Here is a 20,901-nt window from a genome sequence, read left to right on the forward strand (position 1 = left end):
GAAACTACCAACACTCAATTAATCTTGTCCTACTAAAAACGTCAATTACACATGACTCAACTTAATACATTCCTGAACTCAGACATTCCTGTTTTTTCAGCAAGTGAATTGATTAAAGTTCTTTTAAAAACTAAACAAAACGAAAAGAGAAAAACTAACAACAAAAACAAAACCCTGAATATTTGTTGTATTTAAAATACAACTAACATAACACATACATAGTTAACTATATTAATATGGGACATCTGAGTTTAGGTATAAACATAGGTATCTATCATAGCTATGAGGAAAAATGAGAACAATATGTCTGCACAATATCCTACATACACCAAACTATTAAAGGATTCTATTTTTACAAGAAAATGTGATGTTTCTATTCAGAATTAAATTTAAACAGTAAAACATTTTTATTCTTCTTGACTATTTCTCAGCTAAACCTGTATTATTCACTGATGGTCAGAAGGGACAAATAATAAAATAAGTGATAAAAAATATGATATACAAATCATATTTGTATATGTAAAGTAAAAAATAACAACAACAAATATGATATACAGTTAGTTAGAGACAAACTTTGGTTTCATTATGCAAAATCTGACCATACGTACAAGAAATTTTATAGTTTCTAAACACAGCCTGAAAACAAAAGTATAACGGTTAAGACTTTTTATAAGTTTCTGACTACCCACCATACATGTTTAACCATGCCACACATTTCTTGGATGCAGTCATCCCACTTCCTTTCTGTTGGTTTTCTTTCTGGCCAAGCCCTGGCAACCCAGAGCAAGCAGTGTTTCTGGCGCAGCTTCTCCAGGATGAACGACTGGCTCCTAGACACACACACGCACTGAGAGCACCTGCTGACACGCCGAGCACGCCCACTCTCGGCTTCCCGTCTGACAGCACTGCCTTTCCAGGCAGTGTGGCTGCCACGGGTTAGGCTGCAAGCGTCACAGACAAAGACAAGTTAGCAAGCTGCAATCTGCACAAACCGCGCACAAGAGGAAGTTAAAGCTCTAGTTGAAAAGACACATGCAAAGAACCAGGAGCACCAAGCAACGAGAGAGGCAACATATGTTTAGTTGGTCAGCTACTGCTTGAGAAATTACATGACAGAAAAACCTTTACTAGTCTTTTAATGTACTATTTGATGCAAATATTCAGGTAAAAATATCTACATTTGTAAACCTCCCCCACACTTTTAAGTCTCCTAAGCTGATGTACTTAAATTTAAAGACTACACTTCCAAGTTCTGATTTCTGAAGAAAACAGAGTTCAAGTAAATAATTTAATACAGTGAAAATTTAATAGAAAGAACTTGCACATTTATACATTAAATGCATTAACAATCCTGTATTCACTGAAAGCTCTTGGAAGGAATCTCCACTGTACTAAATAATTTTATACTCCCTCTGATAAAAAAAATTATGAGTAGAGTTTTAAAACCATTTTAGAAATAATAAGCTAAACTGTTTAGTAACTTAGCTGGCTCTGTGAACACTGAGAATAAAACACATGTATCAAAACACTAATTATTGGGAGATGGGTAGGTAGAAGGGTAAAGCTGAGAGACAGGTCTAATGTGGGAATTGGAGTTCTTTCAGGGTCATTTGGCATTTCCTTTATCTAAAACCTCTCTTTAGTATTTGTTCGATCAATTGTAGAGATCGTTTTGTGAAACATTCTAAACCCAAATGAGAATCTAACTTGAATGGCAAAGAAAGAAATTATAGAATAAAACAGAAAATTAATGAATATAACTCTAGAAATATTTAAGAAACGGAAAACAAGGTGTCAACTCCTGCCAAACAGGGATAGTGATAGTTGCTATTGCTAGGCAAAAGCTCGAGTATAAACTACTAATTTGCCACACCAAAAACATGTCAATCTCCCTAGCCTTGTCTGCCTGAAGTTTAAAGGAATATGAAATGATAAGGCTGGACACACAGCAACCAGGAGCGGGGGATGCACTGGAGCCACTAGCTTGTCAATCTGAACAGTACCTGCTGGCGATCTTAAGGTGTCGCTCTACTAAGTTCACCAGTTTCAGAGCAAAGCCTGATTCTGCATATAGTTTTCTTTTTTAAAGTAGTTAATAAATACTACTAGTGCCCTATGTGGGCTCATAAAAAAGTCTATATTATTTATCAGCAAGAAGTAACAATATTCTGGTAAATTTTAAATATCCTTAAACAATTTCTGCTAGAGTACAAGCACCAAGAGGGTAGGGTCTTTGCTCATTGCTGCATTCTCAGTATCGAGCAGCGATTATCATGTAATAGGTAATTAATAAACATTTACTGAATGAATCATCCACTCAGGACTGAATGTAGTCTTGTGTTCAAGACTCCCTTTGGAGTCAACAAGATTTCTTAATTTCAGTGGAGAAACACTGGAAAAAATGTGCTTGGCATATCATTTTTTAAGTTTTGGATTACTAAAGATAAGGAAGTTATTATGTAAATGGACTCAACTAATACTTGTGTGTCTTATCTTAGTAGTAAAAAGAAAAAAAATGGGCAATTTAAAAAATTATTACTAGATATCCTTTGCCTGTCTTTTCATTCAGTACATCTGAGGAATACAGAAGAAAAACAAAACACCAAAGTATCAATCTCGGGAGGACAATCCCACACCTCTGAGAGTATCAGGGTAACCTTCTGACCTTAGAAAGGCAAAGGTTTTATAAAAACCTTACCACAAAGAAAAAGTGCTTTACTGGCATTTTAACGTTGTTTTAAATTATCTAAACTAAGTAGATGTTAAAGACTTGAGTAAAGAATGGTTCAAAAAGAGAGAATTCCCCTGAATCTCTATGACTATACACAATTTCCTTTTGTAAAATACATTCAATCTGACTTTCTATTCTTTTTTTTTTTTTAACCGCCCGCCGCTGACTTTCTATTTTTATTAGTATCTCGGATGCAGCATTTTCAGAGCAAGGAAAAAACAAAACAAATTTAAAATTTTATTCATAATTCCTTAATTTTGAGCCATTGAAAATTTACCTTCCCCAAATTTTAGGTTTCTCTTTTAACTGTAATTACTATTAAGAACTGATTTAAACATAATTCGAATCCTTGAAAAGGTATCTTTAAAAAGTTTACATTCTATCTATTTAGAACTTCTGAAGTCATTTGTATTTAACTTGAAATTTATTTTTAAATGTTGACCAACAAGCTACATTTTCAAAGATGAACAAAATAGTTTTTATCCTCTGAATTCTGTTTATTATTTAGTTTTTCCTTTCTTGTAACTGATAACATCAAAGTAATAGAAACTATAATTTTTTGGTTACTCTCCTATTTCTTACTACTTAATGGATACATACGAGAGATGTAATCTTAACCCTGTTTTAAAAGTATCTTCTAAACTTGTCTTAGGTTAATTAAAAATTTTTTAACAAGATAATTTAAGAACTTCAAAAAATAAGAAAAAAAAATTAAGGTTTTAGGTTAATGCAATGATACCATTAAGATAGTATTGTATTTGATTTAAATTATATTCCAATTATGTCATTTATCTCAATGAGAATCTTAAGCTTGATAAATTAATATTATGACAGGGGCATTAATAACCTCCCAAGGAGGTAGTTTTAGAAAGATTTCCCTTTTACTGCAGTAGCAAGTGATGACAAATATACTAAATGAAAACATTAAACATGTAACTGTATTAATATGTTGTTTACTAAAAAGAAAAACTGATTTTGTTATAGCCACGCTTTCCGGGAAACAGACTCACTCAGAAGGACAATGCAGATAGTGGAGTGCAGTTTATTACACCGGCGGGCCCAAGGCAGAGTCTCCTCTTAGCCAAGGACCCCGTCCAGCATTTGTGAAAATCTTTTATACCCCATGTGTACGTGTCCAAATCCACCACCTACCCCATGTGTACGTGTCCAAACCCCACCACCTACCCCATGTGTACGTGTCCAAACCCACCACCTCAATTCCGTTGAGACTTACATAAACAAAGGTAGGGTAAATACAACTACAATAACCCCATCATTCAAGTGTTGTGTGTTCAAACAGTCAATAGTCAATAAGCCCGGAGTTACATTCCAACCAGTTAATAATCGATAAGCCTGTGATTACATCCTGATAGATACAGGAAAAGTTTATGACCTGTCCGGAGACAGGGGTGATTACGGTATGCTTCCTCTTAGGCAATGAGCAACCTGGATGTGATCTTCAAGATTCCCCTGTCTGGAGGGGGTCTTATCCTTCCATTGTCGTTCCCACAGGCACTAAGCAGAGAGTTCAGAGTCCACTGGAGAGGCAGCCGAGCACGATCAGCACGGACAGGCCTGAGATGGAGTCCAGGCCCTATGAATTCCTTCTTCAATTTAACATATCCATGGTGAAACATTAACAAGGATATAAACACACCGTTTAAGAACAAGTAACCTTTAGGATGAGTTAGCATTTCTGTTTCCAAAAGCCTATTGTCCCAATATTTTTATCAGTATCTTTACCAAAGTGCAATACACAGATTCAAACCATTTAAAAAATCGGAACTAGTATCACCAATATATTAGTGTTGTATTAAAAACAAAAACAAACCACAAACCAGTGAATCACAAAATAATTACCCACTACTAAAGATAGTCTTCTTTGTCCTAAAGAAAAGAATGGAAAGACGAGCTATCAATTTCAATCAGGGCACAGGCTCCTTTCAACAAGCAAATGCTACACTCATGGTTCTAAAGGGGAGCTATGCAGACACAGAGGACACACTGTAGCCATTTAAGGCCAGGTTCTGACTCCGACAGGCACAGAACTCCATCCAAAAAGCCCAGAGATGGGTACATGCAAGAGCAGAACGTGGCCTCGGCAAATCATTTCCTTGCAACTTGATACTTTCACTGGTTATCCTTTTAAATCAAGTTTTTTGTTTATTTAACATATTTAGAAGCAACAAAAACCCCTCTTGTTTCAAAAATAACTCTTTGGAAAAATAAAGTATAATTACAGGAGAAATTTTGGTGACATTTTTACAGCCCCTTCACAGGGGAGAAAACACTTAGCAACTTTCTTTTTGATTCAAAATAGCCAGTGACAAGTAAGAAGCCAGGCATCACTTCACTTCCCTGTGGAGTGCAATGACTTAAGAGATCACAGACTTGCCTCCAACTGGTACAAAAGGTCTTTTAGGAAATCAGAAACTGAACTTCCAACATCTGTCTCTTAATCTAGTACTTTCTCTCCAGACTGCACTTCATTCTCTGGCCAACTGCTGCTGCTGTGACTATACACAGCTGTCCCTGGTGTCTGTGCAGGGTTGGTTCCAGCACCAGTGGTGGACACCAAAATCCATGGATGCTCAAGTCCCATGGTTGGTCCTCCGTATTCACGGGTTCCGCGTCTGCGCTGTACTTTTATTAGACACGGCATGTATATACAATTGCTGTCAAGTTCACATACTGCAGAATTTTAATTAGTAAAAATAAGGCTTTAGAGACATACTTGTTCCATGAAAAACCTATAAATCAAACCAATGCATTAGATTTATTCTTTTACTAATTCTATTGTATCTCCTTCCACCTTGCCTAAAAAGTCTTAAAATTATGTGTCACAGATAAATAATTTTTAGTAGAAGAGAAAACAAGGGGACTGAGGTGCCTAAGCTTACCAAGCTTCTTGCTTTCTTTAGTTGTGCCAGTCATCTTGATCTTTGCAACTTCAAAGACATCTTTAATTTCTCTCTCACAGAGTCATGACAAACAATCCATGCAATTCTTAAAAGTGAAAACAACACATACTCATTAATAAAACAAGTATAACAATTTCCATTTCTCAATCCCCCCATATCCTTTGTGCTTGTTTTCAATTTTGTGGTCTGAAAATATTTGATGCATTTCATAGGACACAAGAAGGCTATTTTCCATCTTTTAAAAAAACTGAACTGGCATCATAATATTAACAGTTTGTAAAAATATGAAGTTGAATAATCACACTCACATTTTCACTTTTATACTTTCAGTTCAGTTCAGTTGCTCAGTCAAGTACGACTCTTTGCAACCCCATGGACTGCAGCATGCCAGGCCTCCCTGTCCATCACCAACTCCCGAAGCCTGCTCAAACTCATGTCCATTGAGTCGGTGATGCCATCCAGCCGTCTCATCTTCTGTTGTCCCCTTCTCCTCCAGTCTTCAATCTTTCCCAGCATCAGGGTCTTTTCAAATGAGTCACTTCTACGCATCAGGTGGCCAAAGTATTGGAGTTTCAGCTTCAATATCAGTTGTTTCAATGAATATTCAGGACTGATTTCCTTTAGGATTGACTGGTTGTATCTCCTTGCTGTACGAGGGACTCTCAAGAATCCTCTCCAACACCACAGTTCAAAAGCATCAATTCTTCGGTGCTCAGCTTTCTTTACAGTCCAACTCTCACACCCATACATAACTACTGGAAAAGTCATAGCCTTGACTAAATGGACCTTTGTTGGCAAAGTAATGTCTCAGTTTTTTAATATGCTGTCTAGGTTGGTCATAGCTTTTCTCCCAAGGAGCAAGCCTCTTTTAATTTCATGGCTGTAATCACCACCTGCAGTGATTTTGGAGCCCCCCAAAATAAAGTCTCTCACTGCTTCCATTGTCTCCCCATTTATTTGCCATGAAGTGATGGGACCAGATGCCATGATCTTACTTTTCTGAATGTTGAGTTTTAAGCCAACTTTTTCACTCTCCTCTTTCGCTTTCATCAAGAGGCTCTTTAGTTCTTCACTTTCTGCCATAAGGCTGGTGTCATCTGCTTATCTGAGGATTTTGATATTTCTCCTGGCAATCCTGATTCCAGTTTGTGCTTCACGAAGCCCAGCATTTCAAACGATGTACTCTGCATATAAGTTAAATAAGCAGGGTGACAGTATACAACCTTGATATACTCCTTTCCTGATTTGGAACCAGTCTGTTGTTCCATGTTCAGTTCTAACCGTTGCTATCTGACCTGCATACGGATTTCTTGAGAGGCAAATAACGTGGTCTGCTACTCCTATCTTTTGAAGAATTTTTCACAGTTTGGTAATCCACACAGTCAAAGGCTTTGGCGTAGTCAGTAAAGCAGCAGTAGATGTTTTTCTGGAACTCTCTTGCTTTTTCAATGATCCGATGGTAATTTACACATTACCTTTCATGTATTTTAAACATAGCTGCATTCATACGATACTGGGTGTTTGGGGCAGCACAATCACGCTTTTCCAGGTCATATGCTAATGACTGCACAGTATTATGCTCTGCTGATGTTCAGTTTAGTAAACCAACCTCCTAACACAGACTACATAATTGGTTTTGATGTTTTGCTGTGATAGACAATGTTACAACAAGCTTTTCATCTCTAATGAACTGCTTTCTTGGAATAATTTCCTAAGGGTAAAATTACAGTGCTAAAGAATAAGGGAATCTTTTAACTCTTCTTCCATAATGCCATGCTGTTTCAAAAATTATTATACCAACAGACAGGATCAATGACACTGAAGCAGGACACTGAGTTTTACCATACCTTGCCAGCATGGGGTAGTAAATTAGCCCCAAATAGGTTACTCTCATAAGAATTTAATTACCACATCTTACAGTTTTCATAATCAAATGATTTCTTTTTAAAAAACAAAATTTATTCTAGTTCAAATGAAAACATCTATTATTTAACATGCAAACTCATTCCCTCATCATCTATGCTTATTATCATACAAAAATATTTTATACCCTGATGAAAGAGTCAACAGCGGGAGGCCATGTATTTTTCCAAATCCTATGTTAAATGCCTTATGTAGAGTTTCACTAAATTTAAATAAATCCACAGCAGAAAAACTCCTATGCCTAGTTATTCTTTTAAATTTATCATGAAATCTACACTTCAATTTCAAACACATCCAGTTTTAGAACAGTTTACTTTGCTTTAAACATCAGATGTAACTTTCAAAGGTATATCACTTAAATTATTTGTATACTGACTCATAGTTCATTATTGATTTTTTTAAGTTATTTTATAAGTATATAAAAATATATTAGATATATTTATATATATTTAGATATTTTATTGATAGATATGTCCTTATAAAAAATTTTTGGATGAAACATAATATAGAGCCTTCTTTTTTCCAATTTGCATGCCACATACATTTCCCACAGATTCTCCGTAAGGAAAGTTAAATAGGAAATTTTTTCCTGTGATCTTTGTGTGTAACTTTAAAAGCAAATCTAAAGCTAAAAAGACACTAAAATTATTCCTATTTCATTCAGCTATTTCACTTTTCAGCATCTCATTCGTTGAATTTTAAATTATCACAAAAACACTGATCACTGGAAATCAATGTAAATGGCTGACCAACTTATAATTCATAAAATCTTCATTAGATTTCTACTCAACTCACTCAATATAACAGACTGCATTCCAATACCCAAACTAAGTGCACACTACTACCCAAGCAATTTAAACAGTCGCTATTTTTAAAACAGTGATTTGAGCAGACTACTGAAAATCACCTTCTTTTTCAATACAATTGAAATGACTGAACACCTTCCCCCAGGTTCTCAACAGAACCCACAGGTGGGGAAGCCCACAGACAGGCGTGACTCCCAGCTCATTCACTTACTGAATTCAGAGAGAAGCTTCTCACTGGGAGTATTTATTTCTCTTAGCATCCTGTATACAGCACCTAACTTAAAATCCAACTATCTTGAGCTTAAATACTGTTATCTCAGGCAGTATTTCCAACTTTTTCTTGTGCTCACTTTAGAGTCTTACAGATAACACCATGTTTTATTTTCTATATTTACAAATATAGGACTGAGGCTGAGACAATGTGTCGGCCTCAAGGGGCTATTGGGAGAGGAAAGATTGTTCCTACCTAAACAAGGATAAACCATCTCCCTGCTCAACTGCTCTACATGCTCTACTGCCCCAGCTAGGCAGAAGGGATTCTGGGCAGCCGAGCTTATTACATGCCCAACGCACCTCTATTTTCCTTAGGCTCTAAATTACATACACCCCAAATCAGGGGTTTGCTTAGATTCAGCCGTAAGTAGAGTTGGGGCAGGGCCTAGTTATTCTTTTCCCTAAAGAAATGAAGACAAGCTTTTCCTGGTCCTGCCAAAAAGTGTGAGCTGGGTACAAATAACCAAGTACAAAGGTGAGTGCTACGTCACTTCAATCAGGTTCAACTCTTTGCAGCCCTATGGACTAGAGCTCACCAGGCTCCTCTGTCCATGGAATTCTCCAGGCAAGAATACTGGAGTAGGTTGCCATTTCCTTCTCCAGGGGACCTTCCTGAGCCAGACACTGAAGCTGAATCTCCTATGTCTCCTGCATTGGCAGGCGGGTTCTTTACCACTAGCACACACTACATGGAAAGGATCAAGTACAAATAGCATCTGGATTTAATTATTATTTCTTACCAAAGAAACACTGATTTGTCAGGTTCCTTTTTTCATTCCTTTCCTTCCATTTCCTTTCATTCCTTTCTTTGTCATATTAATAAGATTCCTATTTTTGAAAACACTTGAGCAACCAAATTAGATTATCAGGCATAAAACTGCATGGTCTGTCACAAGTTCAAACACAAGACAAAGCAAGATTCTTTGGAAATAAGATAATTTCATTTAAAAAAGCACATCAATACTGTCAATTGAAAATATACCATGAGCAGAGAATGATTCCATACTTCAGCACTAGACTGGCTACTGGCTTGCTTCTTCACTTTAAATTACATTCATGAAGCTACATATATATAAAGATACGGCAATAATACTCACTGAGAACACAATCAGGCAAAAAGCTTATTGATTATTTTACTCATTTGAATATTCACTAGGGGACAAAGCACTTGTTGGCACAAAACTCTTAAGATGTAACGATATTTAATCATTCAAAATACAGTATTAATCCTCTTAAAACTTCAGAAGGCAAAGATTCCAGTCATGCAAATATTCTTCTGTAAACTATCTCCAAATCAGAATTCTGCTGACTCAAAACTAATCAGAATACAACACAACAGTAGAGTCCTGAGCCCAAGGGTTCCTGCTACAATGGCCGTTTACTAAATGAGAGCATGTCATTCTGCTACTCAAAGCCCATCAACACCCCTCCCTCATCTCTCTGCAAGTAAAAACCAAATTCCAACACCGGTGCCCAGTCCCTTCCAGATCTGCCCTGCCCCGCCCCCCGCCCCCCACCGCACCTCTCACGCCCGCCCTCCCATCCTGAACCTGACTCGCCGTGCTCCCACCACCACGGCCTGCTTGCTCCTCCAGTGCTCCAGGTTGCTCTTGCCTTGGGGCACTTGTGCTGTGCTGGGAAAGCGTTCCTCGGAAATTCCCACTGCGCACCCCTGCTTATCTTTAAAATTTGTGCTCAAATGTTGCCTTCTCGGACCACCCTTTTTGAAACCGCAACCTTTCTGATGTCCTAGCATTCCCTGCTTTATTTTCTCTAGAGCTCTCAGCAGTACCTTCCAGCAGACTATGAAGTTGACTTTTATGTTGGTCCTTCTCCACTGGAATATGTACTCTGAACAGGCAAGTGTTCGCCTGTCTCCTTCAGCGCCGTTCTCTTTCGTGCATACAACAGTGTCAGCACACAGCAGATGCTCAGCGCGTTTGCTAAGGGAACGTGTGAATGGCTCTTTCTTGTCCAGCTGTGGCCATCCGTGTGTGTGTGTGCTCAGCCACTCAGTCGTGTCCCACTCTGCGACCCCACGGACTGTGGCCACCAGGCTCCTCTCTCCACGGGATTCTCCAGGCAATGGTACTGCAGTCGGTTGCCATTTCCTTCTCCAGGGGATCTTTCCAACCCAGGGATCAAGCCTGCATTTTCTACATTGACAGGTGGATTTTTTTTTTATCATTGCGCCACCTGGGAAGCCCAAGTGGTATTTATCACTGTTTTAATCTCTGCGTCTCACAAGTCTGGCACCATCCTGTCCCTTGTTTTGGGATTCTCTCTTGTGACTTATAATCTCTATTCCTACTATCATCCTCTTCGTCCAAGATTTCATTTCAGTTCATTATTGTATTAGGTTCTTAGTTTCCCCTATCAAGTCTCTTCCTGTGTCTGAAGAATGCTGCTAGGACTCACGACTCAGATTTTTCAACCTAACTTCTCACTCTTCTAGAATATGGAATTTCAGCTTCAGTCAGGCTGGTCTTCTTAAAGTCCCGGGAAAAGAGTCAAGTCCAATGTTTTCTATGAAGTTTTCTCCTGTGGCTACAGGTCATGAATTTCCTTTCTCTAACATGCTATACATTTAAACTCATATCCAGTTCAGCACTTAACTCTGGCCGGCTGCTAAGGATAGTTGCTCTTTCCGGGCAGACCTGACGCTCTCTGGAAGTAGGAGCATGTGTGGGAGCCACTTCTTATTCTTACATATGGATTAGTGAGTACAAAAGAGGCACACAGTGAAAATCTGGTGAGTGACAAAGAAATGTACCATAATATGATAATCCAATTTTTCCAGCTAGTGTGTCCCACAATCAGGAACAGAAATACCCATGTTCCTCTGTGCCTGGAACAATGGAATGTCTGCTTAATAAAGAGGCACACTGCATGTGCTTAAAAGAACAGATTACAGGTTCTTATAAAGCAAATGCCTCATTGAAAATATAACTTCATACTCTCTAGTTTTTATATTGCACATAAAGCAACTCAGGAAATAATTATTTAACTAACTAAACTAAATGATGCTTCAAGCTACAGTATGGCCTAATACTATACTGAAGTTCAAATTTTAGCTGTTCTCCATCTAAGTACATAAAATAAATGTTCTCCAGAATTTTAGACTCTGTGGGAGAAGGCGAGGGTGGGATGTTCAGAGAGAACAGCATTGAAACAAGTATACTATCAAGGGTGAAAGAGATCACCAGCCCAGGCTGGATGCATGAGACGGGTGCTCAGGGCTGGTGCACTGGGAAGACCCAGAGGGATGGGATGGAGAGGGAGGCGGGAGGGGGGATCAGGATGGGGAACACATGTAAATCCATGGCTGATTCATGTCAGTGTACGGCAAAAACCACTACAATATTGTAAAGTAATTAGCCTCCAACGAATAAAAATAAATGAAAAAGAAAAAAAATGTTCTCCATAGCTAATGAGCACTAAGAAATTCAACTACTTGCTGCTTTTTTAAGAACATACAACAGTGCTTCAAATGTCACTTGCGTAACTGAACACACGACCTCTCGATTCTAAAAGATAATGCTCTATACTCAGTGAGTAACTGACGTCAAATCCATACCTTTGTTAGTCCCTCATATTTTCGATAATCCGTACTCTCTAGCCACTCCATCAGCTTGGCATATCGGAGTAAGTCTCTATGAAATGCATGATGATTAGGTAAAGTCAGTTCAATAGAGCGCTGAGCAAGAGTTGAACTCTGATCACGACCCTAGAGTGAATAAATAAGGACATAACTATCACTGACAGTATAAAGAAACATTGTTGTAACTAAATATCCTTAATAATGATCAAGCATGGCCAAGCAAAAACAACAGAACATAGAAATATAAGAACTGAGTACTTACTTGTCTTTTTTTAATCATCCTGTGTATACAAACTGAACACCACCACCATAAAATAGTCATAAACACACAAGAATGACTCTCTGATAAATCGACTCATTTTATCTTTTAGAGTAGTTGAGAATGAATAGTTTAATCAACTTTACCTCTCCCATAACATTTTACAATTGACTAAGCAAATAAATATCATGATATAAACTGTTACTAAGAAACACACACCGAACAGGGGAAGTCATTCAAAACAAATTGTCTCCATCTATGATATCTCCATTAGAGTCTACGATATTTAAACAGCAGGTGAAAATGCACAGGACACAGAATGTCAGAACTAGGAAGGACTGCAGATGACTGCTTCCTGGGCTTTCCAGGACAGCGCTCAGTGCTCAGTTGCTGGATCATATCCTATTCTTGGCCAACCCAATAGATTGTCTGTAGCCTGCCGGGCTCCTCTGTCCATGGGAGTTCCCAGCAAGAGTACTGGTGTAGGTTGCCATTTCCTCCTCCAGGGGATCTTCCCCACCCAGGGACTGAACCTATGTCTTCTGCACTGCAGGCGGATTCTTTACCACTGAGCCACCTGGGAAGCCCTTTCCAGGATAACCCCTAATAATAATGTAATTTTAATTTTTCCATTAATTTTCTACAGAAGCAACTATATAATTTTGTTTTTAATCCTTGACATGACTTATATAAATGAGCACGTTTTCAATCAGCCTGAGGCAGACGATGCATCCTGACTTTTGTTCTAGAGTATATGGATCCAGTAGATCAGCTGACCCAACGGAACAAACTGAAATTCAAAGGGCTAAGTGATCCACACAGGCCACACAGGCGGAAGGCTAGAATCTGAACCTCAGCCATGTGAGTCTCACTTCTGTTTTCTTTTAAAAACATGCCAAACAAAACCATTCTAACCAGACTCAAAAACTGCTGAAGGTCATTACAAACATTACATTTCAGAAATGTTTACCACATCAGAAGGATGACTGAGATTCCACTGACTCACAGATATTAGATACTGTACACAGAGAGAGATTAGTTTTAAGTCTGCTAATGTCTCCAAATTGTGCCTTAATTAAGTTACACTAACTAAAAGGAAGGAGTATTTGACAAACTTGTTATTGCTGATAAATGTTTTCCAAATATTTTACCCTTATTAATAATAACATTAGATATATTTCCATTATCCTTCCTCATTAATTTTTTCAATAATTCAAGACTCAAAATCATGGTTTATGTTCTTCTATAGCTGTTTACTCAGGTCACTGCATGTTAAGTTGTACTATTTAATTTAATGTCAGGAAAACTCTTCAATTAAAAACCTTCATCTCTCCTGCAAAATGGAAGAACCAACATTTATAGAGAATTTTACGGTTTACAAAGCTCTTCTACATATATTACTATTCAAAACTTTCTACTGTAAGTAGCATTTCCAGATCATCATCATGTGAAAATTCACTGATATAAAAACATTATTACCTTCAGACTATTAGGATATATTAAATATTGTTAGTGTTAACAGAAAGATTTTAAGAGAAACTGGTTTCAAAATATATAGGAAGGAGAAAAAATACTTAAATTGCTTAATTCAATCAATAATATAGATAACTATCATATCTAGAATTCAATCGTGCTAAGAATTTTACTCTTTATATACTTTAAAAATTAAGACATTGTTTAAAGTTTCTTATTAGAGATAAATAAATTAGTAATGATGACTGAAAACCTTTTGAAAAGGACTGGCCATTCTAGATGCCTTTAAGAACACCATGATTCATGAGAAGAGGTCAAAATATCAACATTAACAGGAGTTTTGGAAGAAGCGGATTCCAACCCTCATGAATGACTTTGAGGGGTATGACTTCAGTACAGGAAGTAACTATAGATGTGGTAGAAAGCAGAACTAGAATTAGAAGTGGAGTCTAAAGATGTGACTGAACTGTTATAATCTCATTTAACAGATATTTAATGGATGAGAAGTTGCTTCTTACGGATGAACAAAGAAACTGGTCTCTTGAAAGAGAATCTACTCCTGATGAAGATGCTGTGAAGGCTACTGAAATGACAACAAAGGATTTAGACTATAATTAATACATAAACTAAGTTGATAAAACAAGTAGCAGGATTTGAGAAGACTGACTCCAATTTTGGAAGAAGTTCTACTGTGGGTAAAATGCTATCAAACAGCATTGCATGCCACAGAGAAATTGTCTGAGAAAGGAAAAGTTGATCATTACAGCAAACTTCACTCTTGTCTTATTTTTAAAAATTGCCATAGCTACCCCAATCTTCAGCAATCACTGCCTTGGTCCTCCAGCACCTTCAACATTGAGGAAAGACCCTCCACCAGCAAAAAGATGATGACTCAGATGGTAGGCTCAGAGGGTGCTTAGCAATTTTTAGCAATGAAGTATTTTTAAAATAAATGTGTACATTCTTCTGTTAGACATAATGCTATTGCACACAATAGGCTACAATACTGTGTAAACATAGCTTTTTTATGCACTGGGAAACCAAAAAATTTGTGTGACTTGCTTTACTGACACATTCACTTCATTGTGGTGTCCCTAAGGTAGCCCCTATACACTGCTGTAGAGTTTTAAGTACATTACCTTTACCACATCCTCACAAGCATCTTGAGGGTAGCAGCCATTTCTTACTCTTACATATGGAGGACAGTGAGTCCTGTCACACAATGTAACACACAAATCAGACACACAATCAAAATTTGATGGTGAACAAAGACATGTAACCCAGTGCGGTAATCGAATCTTCCCAGTGTGTCCCACAACCAGGAACAGAAATCCCCTTGTTTCCCAACTCTTTGCTAGGTGACACGAAGTATTCAATTTAACACACAGAAAATCTCTTTTCTGCACTTGGGACACTGTCTTTCATCTTCATCAGCACATTCCAGGTTGTTGCAACATTCTGGTTTTTAACATGCATTACTCACATGTAACAATGCATATTAGATTTTCAGAACTGGGATGCATTCATTTTAAACAAAGCCATTAGTTTATAAGGCAAGGAAGCAAAAATCACAAATAATAGCATGTTATAACAAACAATTAAGGGTGGAGAAAGGATTATCATTTACTGACTGGTATTTTCCATACCATTTACAAATGTGGACTATAGCCTGTCAACAGGATAATTTAAAAAAACTAGGGAATTGTGTAAAAATAGATATTATTGAAATAATAGTGTAAGAAAAATGTGCATTAGTATTTCCTATGTGATTCCTAGGTTTACTTTTTTCCTGAAGCTTTTCAAGTCAAGTGGAATGTTAAGAGAGTCTTCCCCTGGTTCCCCCTTGCACGGTTAGTTAGCTGGTCTTCCTTTACTCCCATGGTACCACCATAACATACACCCTCCCTCAGTCTGTTTGTCGCCCTTCTCTAGATCGTGAGCAACTAGAGCAAAGAATCAGCCTCTCATCTATTCCAATGAAACGTCTGGAATGCATCTTTAATCACTTGGCAAATGACTTCCAAATAAAGGAGTGAGTGAGTGAATGAAAGAATGACAGAAAGAAAGGCAAGCAGAATGAGATTAAATGCCTTTGGATCTAAATAAACTTTCTGTTATGGGACATTAAAAAAACTGCCACAAATATGGTTAACAGGTAGCTCAAATCAGTAAATTATAACTATAAAGATTCTGCTGCTATTAAGCTTAGTAAACCTTACAGGGGAAAAAAAAGAATCGGAGAAGCTGGAGCCAAAGTTGATGTACCCACAGGCACGGAAAGAAAGTAGGACCTGTTATAGAGTTGAAGGAGGGCCTGAGTAAACTAATCAGAAATAAAATAGAGTAAATACAATTGTTTCAGAATACTACAAAGTGAAAACAAAATAAGAACCTGGAATATCAGTCAGCATTTCTTGATGAACAAAATTTCACTCAACTTTTTTTGGCCCCAAATCCCTATTAAAGAGATCATAAATACACAAAATCTAATTTATGACACCTAATTTATTCAAGAAATATTAAGTCTAATTTATTATTTATTAAAAAAAGCACCTTCTAGTCAAATCCCTCTAAGGTATACTTAACAGTAACATTTATATCATTGCCACAACCTTAATTATAACACCCTTTCCACATAGAAATAGAGATAAAGGTTTTCTATAAGATTAAATCAACTAGAATTTACAATTGAGTTAGTCATTTTTCTCATATTTATAAGTATATGGAGCCAATGAAATACTGAAAACATGGAATCAAGTCCCTGTTCTCACTTGAAAATACTGAAAAATAAAACAGGCCAAACATTAAAAACGTAACAAGTTTGGACTTATTTTTAGAAACAAGATTGTCTAAATGGGGTATATGTAACATGCAAGCACAATTATTTAAAACTTGGGGAATTTTGGCTAAAAGGAACTGTCTTCATAGGAGACCACTGAGGCCCCGAAAACATCTATGAGCAAATACATACATATCTAAAAATATTAAAATCAAATAAATATAGAAAGGAACATATTGTGCTCCCAATTAAATACATTAAAAATTTTTTTCTGTGACCATTTCATTTCAAGCTACAGGAACATGCCAGTACTATAATAAGATAAAATTACCTGTCGAACAAAAACATTGTTGAGGTGACTGGCCAGTCTCCGGGCAAAATTCTCTCGCAAATCACTGAAACGCTGCTGCTGCTGCTGCTGCTGCTGCTGCTGAACTGCCAGAAGCACGTCATGGCCTGAAATCGTGACAGCTTATTCAACGGGTTAAAGAGCTCCCGGATGTCTAAGGAGTGCATTTATAACAGAAGCCGTATTTCAGTTCTGAAGAACTCAACCTTTTGCTGGTTTATGCGTGTGTTTATAAAAGAAAGGTAAGGGGGAAAAACAGTGTAACTCAGCGATCCTCACGCTGCGGTCTTGCCTCAGCCTCACCTGGGAACGGTCAGAAACATGGATTCTAAGGCCTCAGAGCGGACCTACTGCTTCTGCGCTGGCCCCTAGCCGTGATCCCGATGCAAGCTCAAGTTTAGGAACCGCTGGTCTAGCAAAGCCTTACGGCATCTACTTTGTGCTAGGTCCTGTGAACAGCGCTGAAGAAAAATGCTGGTGTTAACGTAGAGTCACTGATGGTCAATCAGAAGGTACTGAAATGAACAAGTTCTTCGTGCCGATATAAATTATGTTTGAGAGTAAGTGAAACTTGTTTCAATAGCTAATAATCTAACCCTAAACCACCTGCCTCATGGACTTCTTGTCAAAAGCTTTACACTAAGTCAGAAGCTTAGTCCCAGGTTCTTGGGCAGATTTTATGGTCATACCTGGTCGAAGAGCTACATTCACGCACTGCAGCAGGGCATCTGCAGCATTGGTGCAGGCCTCAATGCCCCTGGAAGAAGAAAGATCTCCTTCCTGAAGTGCCTTTATATGACCTTTGGCCAGGTCCATGTGGCTCTGGAAAGTAAATAAACACACCATTTGTCTGTGTACTCTTAGGAAGTTTACAGGTAAGATGCTACGCAATCCTATTACTGGGTGTTTGAAACTTCAGTATTTTTAAATCTTGCTCTCCTAAGGAAACTAGAAAATACTTGCAAATGGGCTTTAGAGATCATTAGTTTTGTGTTTTTTTTTTAATTGTTGCTAGTAGTTTATAACCATGCTTACCACAAGAAACTCTATCTCAGACAGGAGTTTTACGTTATTAGTGTTACTGAGATGAATGAGGTGGTTGCTTTCGGAGATCTGATCCATCTGTTCTTTTACACTTTGGAGCATTTCCTCATAACTGCTCAGTTTCAATTCAATCAGATCCACCACCTTGAGAGCCTCATCCAGTAACTTCATTAGGATGTTGACTTGCTTTTCAGAGGCCATGATAGACTGGATGTTGGCCTACACAGTTAAAAAGAGAAGTAATACTTCATATTCTTCAAATGAAATATCCATAAATCTTTGACAGCAGCGTGACTCAGCAGCAGCGGCAACAAAGGCTGACACACACATCTACACGTCTACTTTAATTGGCTGCTTTGTGTTTACACTCCACTTTTTCACACAGTATTTCAGGGAAGCACACGTCCCCTTATGTGGAGGTTAGGGACCAGATCTCAATACCGCATATTTAGGGCATGCGCCATGATGTATCATCAGCAATGGTGGACTCTCATTAGTGCCGTTAGGTTATACCATCTCTGACGCTGCTTCCAGCTCTATCAACTATAGACATTTTCTATAATCTGCAACATTTATGTAAAATCCTAAACAAAAGCATAATAATCATCTATGCTAATACCTTAGTTAAGAGGGTAGCAGTAGCATGCCAGTCTTTAACAGATACATGGAACTAATTTATAACTGTAGCATGATTTGTACTAATAGGATGTGGAAGAGTCTATTGCCATAAGATAGCTCCTTCTACAATATTCTTTCTTTTCTCTTTCATTTGCAACTACTTTTTTTTCCCAGACAAAGTAGCAACAAACCACCGACCCCTTATTAATATTTTCTAAAGACTCTATTGATTCTCAATTCCCTGAAATATGGAAGCTTTCAAACCCAAAATTAAACTGCAAAGTAATATGATGACTTGAAACACAGAGGCAACATTAACTAGAAAATACAAACCACAAAGCCACATTAAGAAGGCAGATAACATGATATGAGGAAAAAATTTGGATAAAGAGTTAAAATAACATCATTGTATGGGTGATGCTAAAATTTCACATGTTATTTTATATACTATTCATAATAACTCCCATGGAGGTGCAGCCCAACTGTAAAGCAGCAGAGCTCTGACCCACTGAATCTTAAGCAGCAGAGCTGTGACTTGAACTGATCCAGGACAATTTTCACTTCAACATCTTGAAGTCTCTTCTAGGCTTTACTTCCAGAGAGTTCTACAAATTTGTAAGCTTGGGCTATTGGTGTAATCTCTGGACCTCAGTTCAACCTTACAACTTCTGTACCTTTCATGTATAAAATGCCAACACTCTTTTAAGTCTTAAAAACATTCCTTATTCTCAGAGTTTTTCTTAAATTCATACTTTGCCTAACAAAACGACACCCCCCTCACAAAACACTCTCATTTTAGATTTTTCTCATAAGACAGGTGCTACTTGTAGCTTTTTACTTCCTAAAGATGTACATGTAGGTACAAGCTCAGATATGTGCATACAAATAAACAGCATCTATTCCACAGCAGTTCAGAGGAGTCGTCAAACATCCTTTTGCCCTGGCTCTCCTGTTTTCACTACACTATTTTGCTCTCTTTGGGTAAAGGATTCGCTTCTTTCAGCTCACTCTCTCTCCTTCTAACTTGTACCTATTTTTTTCCCCCCAAACCACAAAAATGTTATTCTCTTGCCTTGAACTATTCTGAAGTGTTCCAGAGGCTGGGGGAATCAACCCCCAGGGTGGTTTCAGGTTGGCTACTTTCTACTTCCATCACTTCATATCAAGAACCTCCCCAAATCCAGAACCTCAGCCAACTGCCTTCACTGGCCTAATAGGAATGGTTCTGTCTCTGGACCAAGAACAGTGAAAGACAGAGGGAGGCAGCTGGTGATGCGCTTCTAGGGAAAGACAGCAACGATCCCACCGTCTAGGCTCAAAGGCAGCGGCAGCAGAATATGAACATCACCAGTCTCCTCAGCTTACCACACATCACTAGCCACACGTTACAAGAAAGGCTGACCCCATCTAACACCTGCAGCTCTCTGGACAACCTTTCTGCAAAGGCCTCGGCGCTAGAAATTGCATATTCACAGCCTTCCATCATTATCTCAATATCCCGCTCTTCTCTTGCATTTAACTCTTGGCATTCATCCACTGCCTCTTCCTCACCTCCTGTCACACTCTGATTTTCTCCACTTGGAACAGATTCTTAAAAGAGGGTAAAAATTAAAAATAAAGTAGTAAAAAACTAGGAAGGACAACAGCATTGTACTTACAGGTAAGGTCAGTTATAAGCACAGGTCACATTTAGAGGCTGAAAAATAGGAAAAAAATGATTCAAAATATATGAAAAAAAACTTATTTTATGAAGAACCGCATATGTTAACATGTCTATTATAACAAAAGCATGCAGTCTAATTTATTGACTTGTGTTAAAACAGGCCTTAGTCACACTTTCCCAAAACATAATTAAACTATAAAACAAATATACAACCGGAAACGAAACACGTGTACAAGCCTAACCTTTTTTTTTCTCTACCTGAGATAACTGTTGCTCTAATACAATAATGCTTATAATTCAGGACACATGAGGAACAATTTGCTTTCCTTTTTTTTCCAGGTAACACCTTCTTCTGTTATTTTTGTTCTTTCTATCTTTGTTATGTTTTGTGTTTTCCTCCAAATAACTTTCAATTGAAATTTTAAAAATGCATCTACAATTCATAATTTATTTTGGGCAAT

The 20,901-nt window shown here is 37.7% G+C and overlaps 1 protein-coding gene across 1 annotated transcript in view; it reads right to left on the minus strand.

Moving 5' to 3' along the window:
* LOC136155415 (exocyst complex component 1-like) overlaps window positions 1-20,901 on the minus strand; it is a 44,558-nt gene that overhangs the window by 20,027 nt on the left and 3,630 nt on the right. Inside the window, 6 exon segments of the mRNA XM_065917147.1 lie at window positions 5,632-5,737; window positions 12,232-12,381; window positions 17,098-17,222; window positions 17,805-17,937; window positions 18,151-18,378; window positions 20,180-20,367. Coding sequence (XP_065773219.1) covers window positions 5,632-5,737; window positions 12,232-12,381; window positions 17,098-17,222; window positions 17,805-17,937; window positions 18,151-18,378; window positions 20,180-20,367 — 930 coding nt within the window.

The sequence above is a fragment of the Muntiacus reevesi genome, unplaced genomic scaffold (assembly GCF_963930625.1).
Source record: "Muntiacus reevesi unplaced genomic scaffold, mMunRee1.1 SCAFFOLD_31, whole genome shotgun sequence".
NCBI classification, from domain to species: domain Eukaryota; kingdom Metazoa; phylum Chordata; class Mammalia; order Artiodactyla; family Cervidae; genus Muntiacus; species Muntiacus reevesi.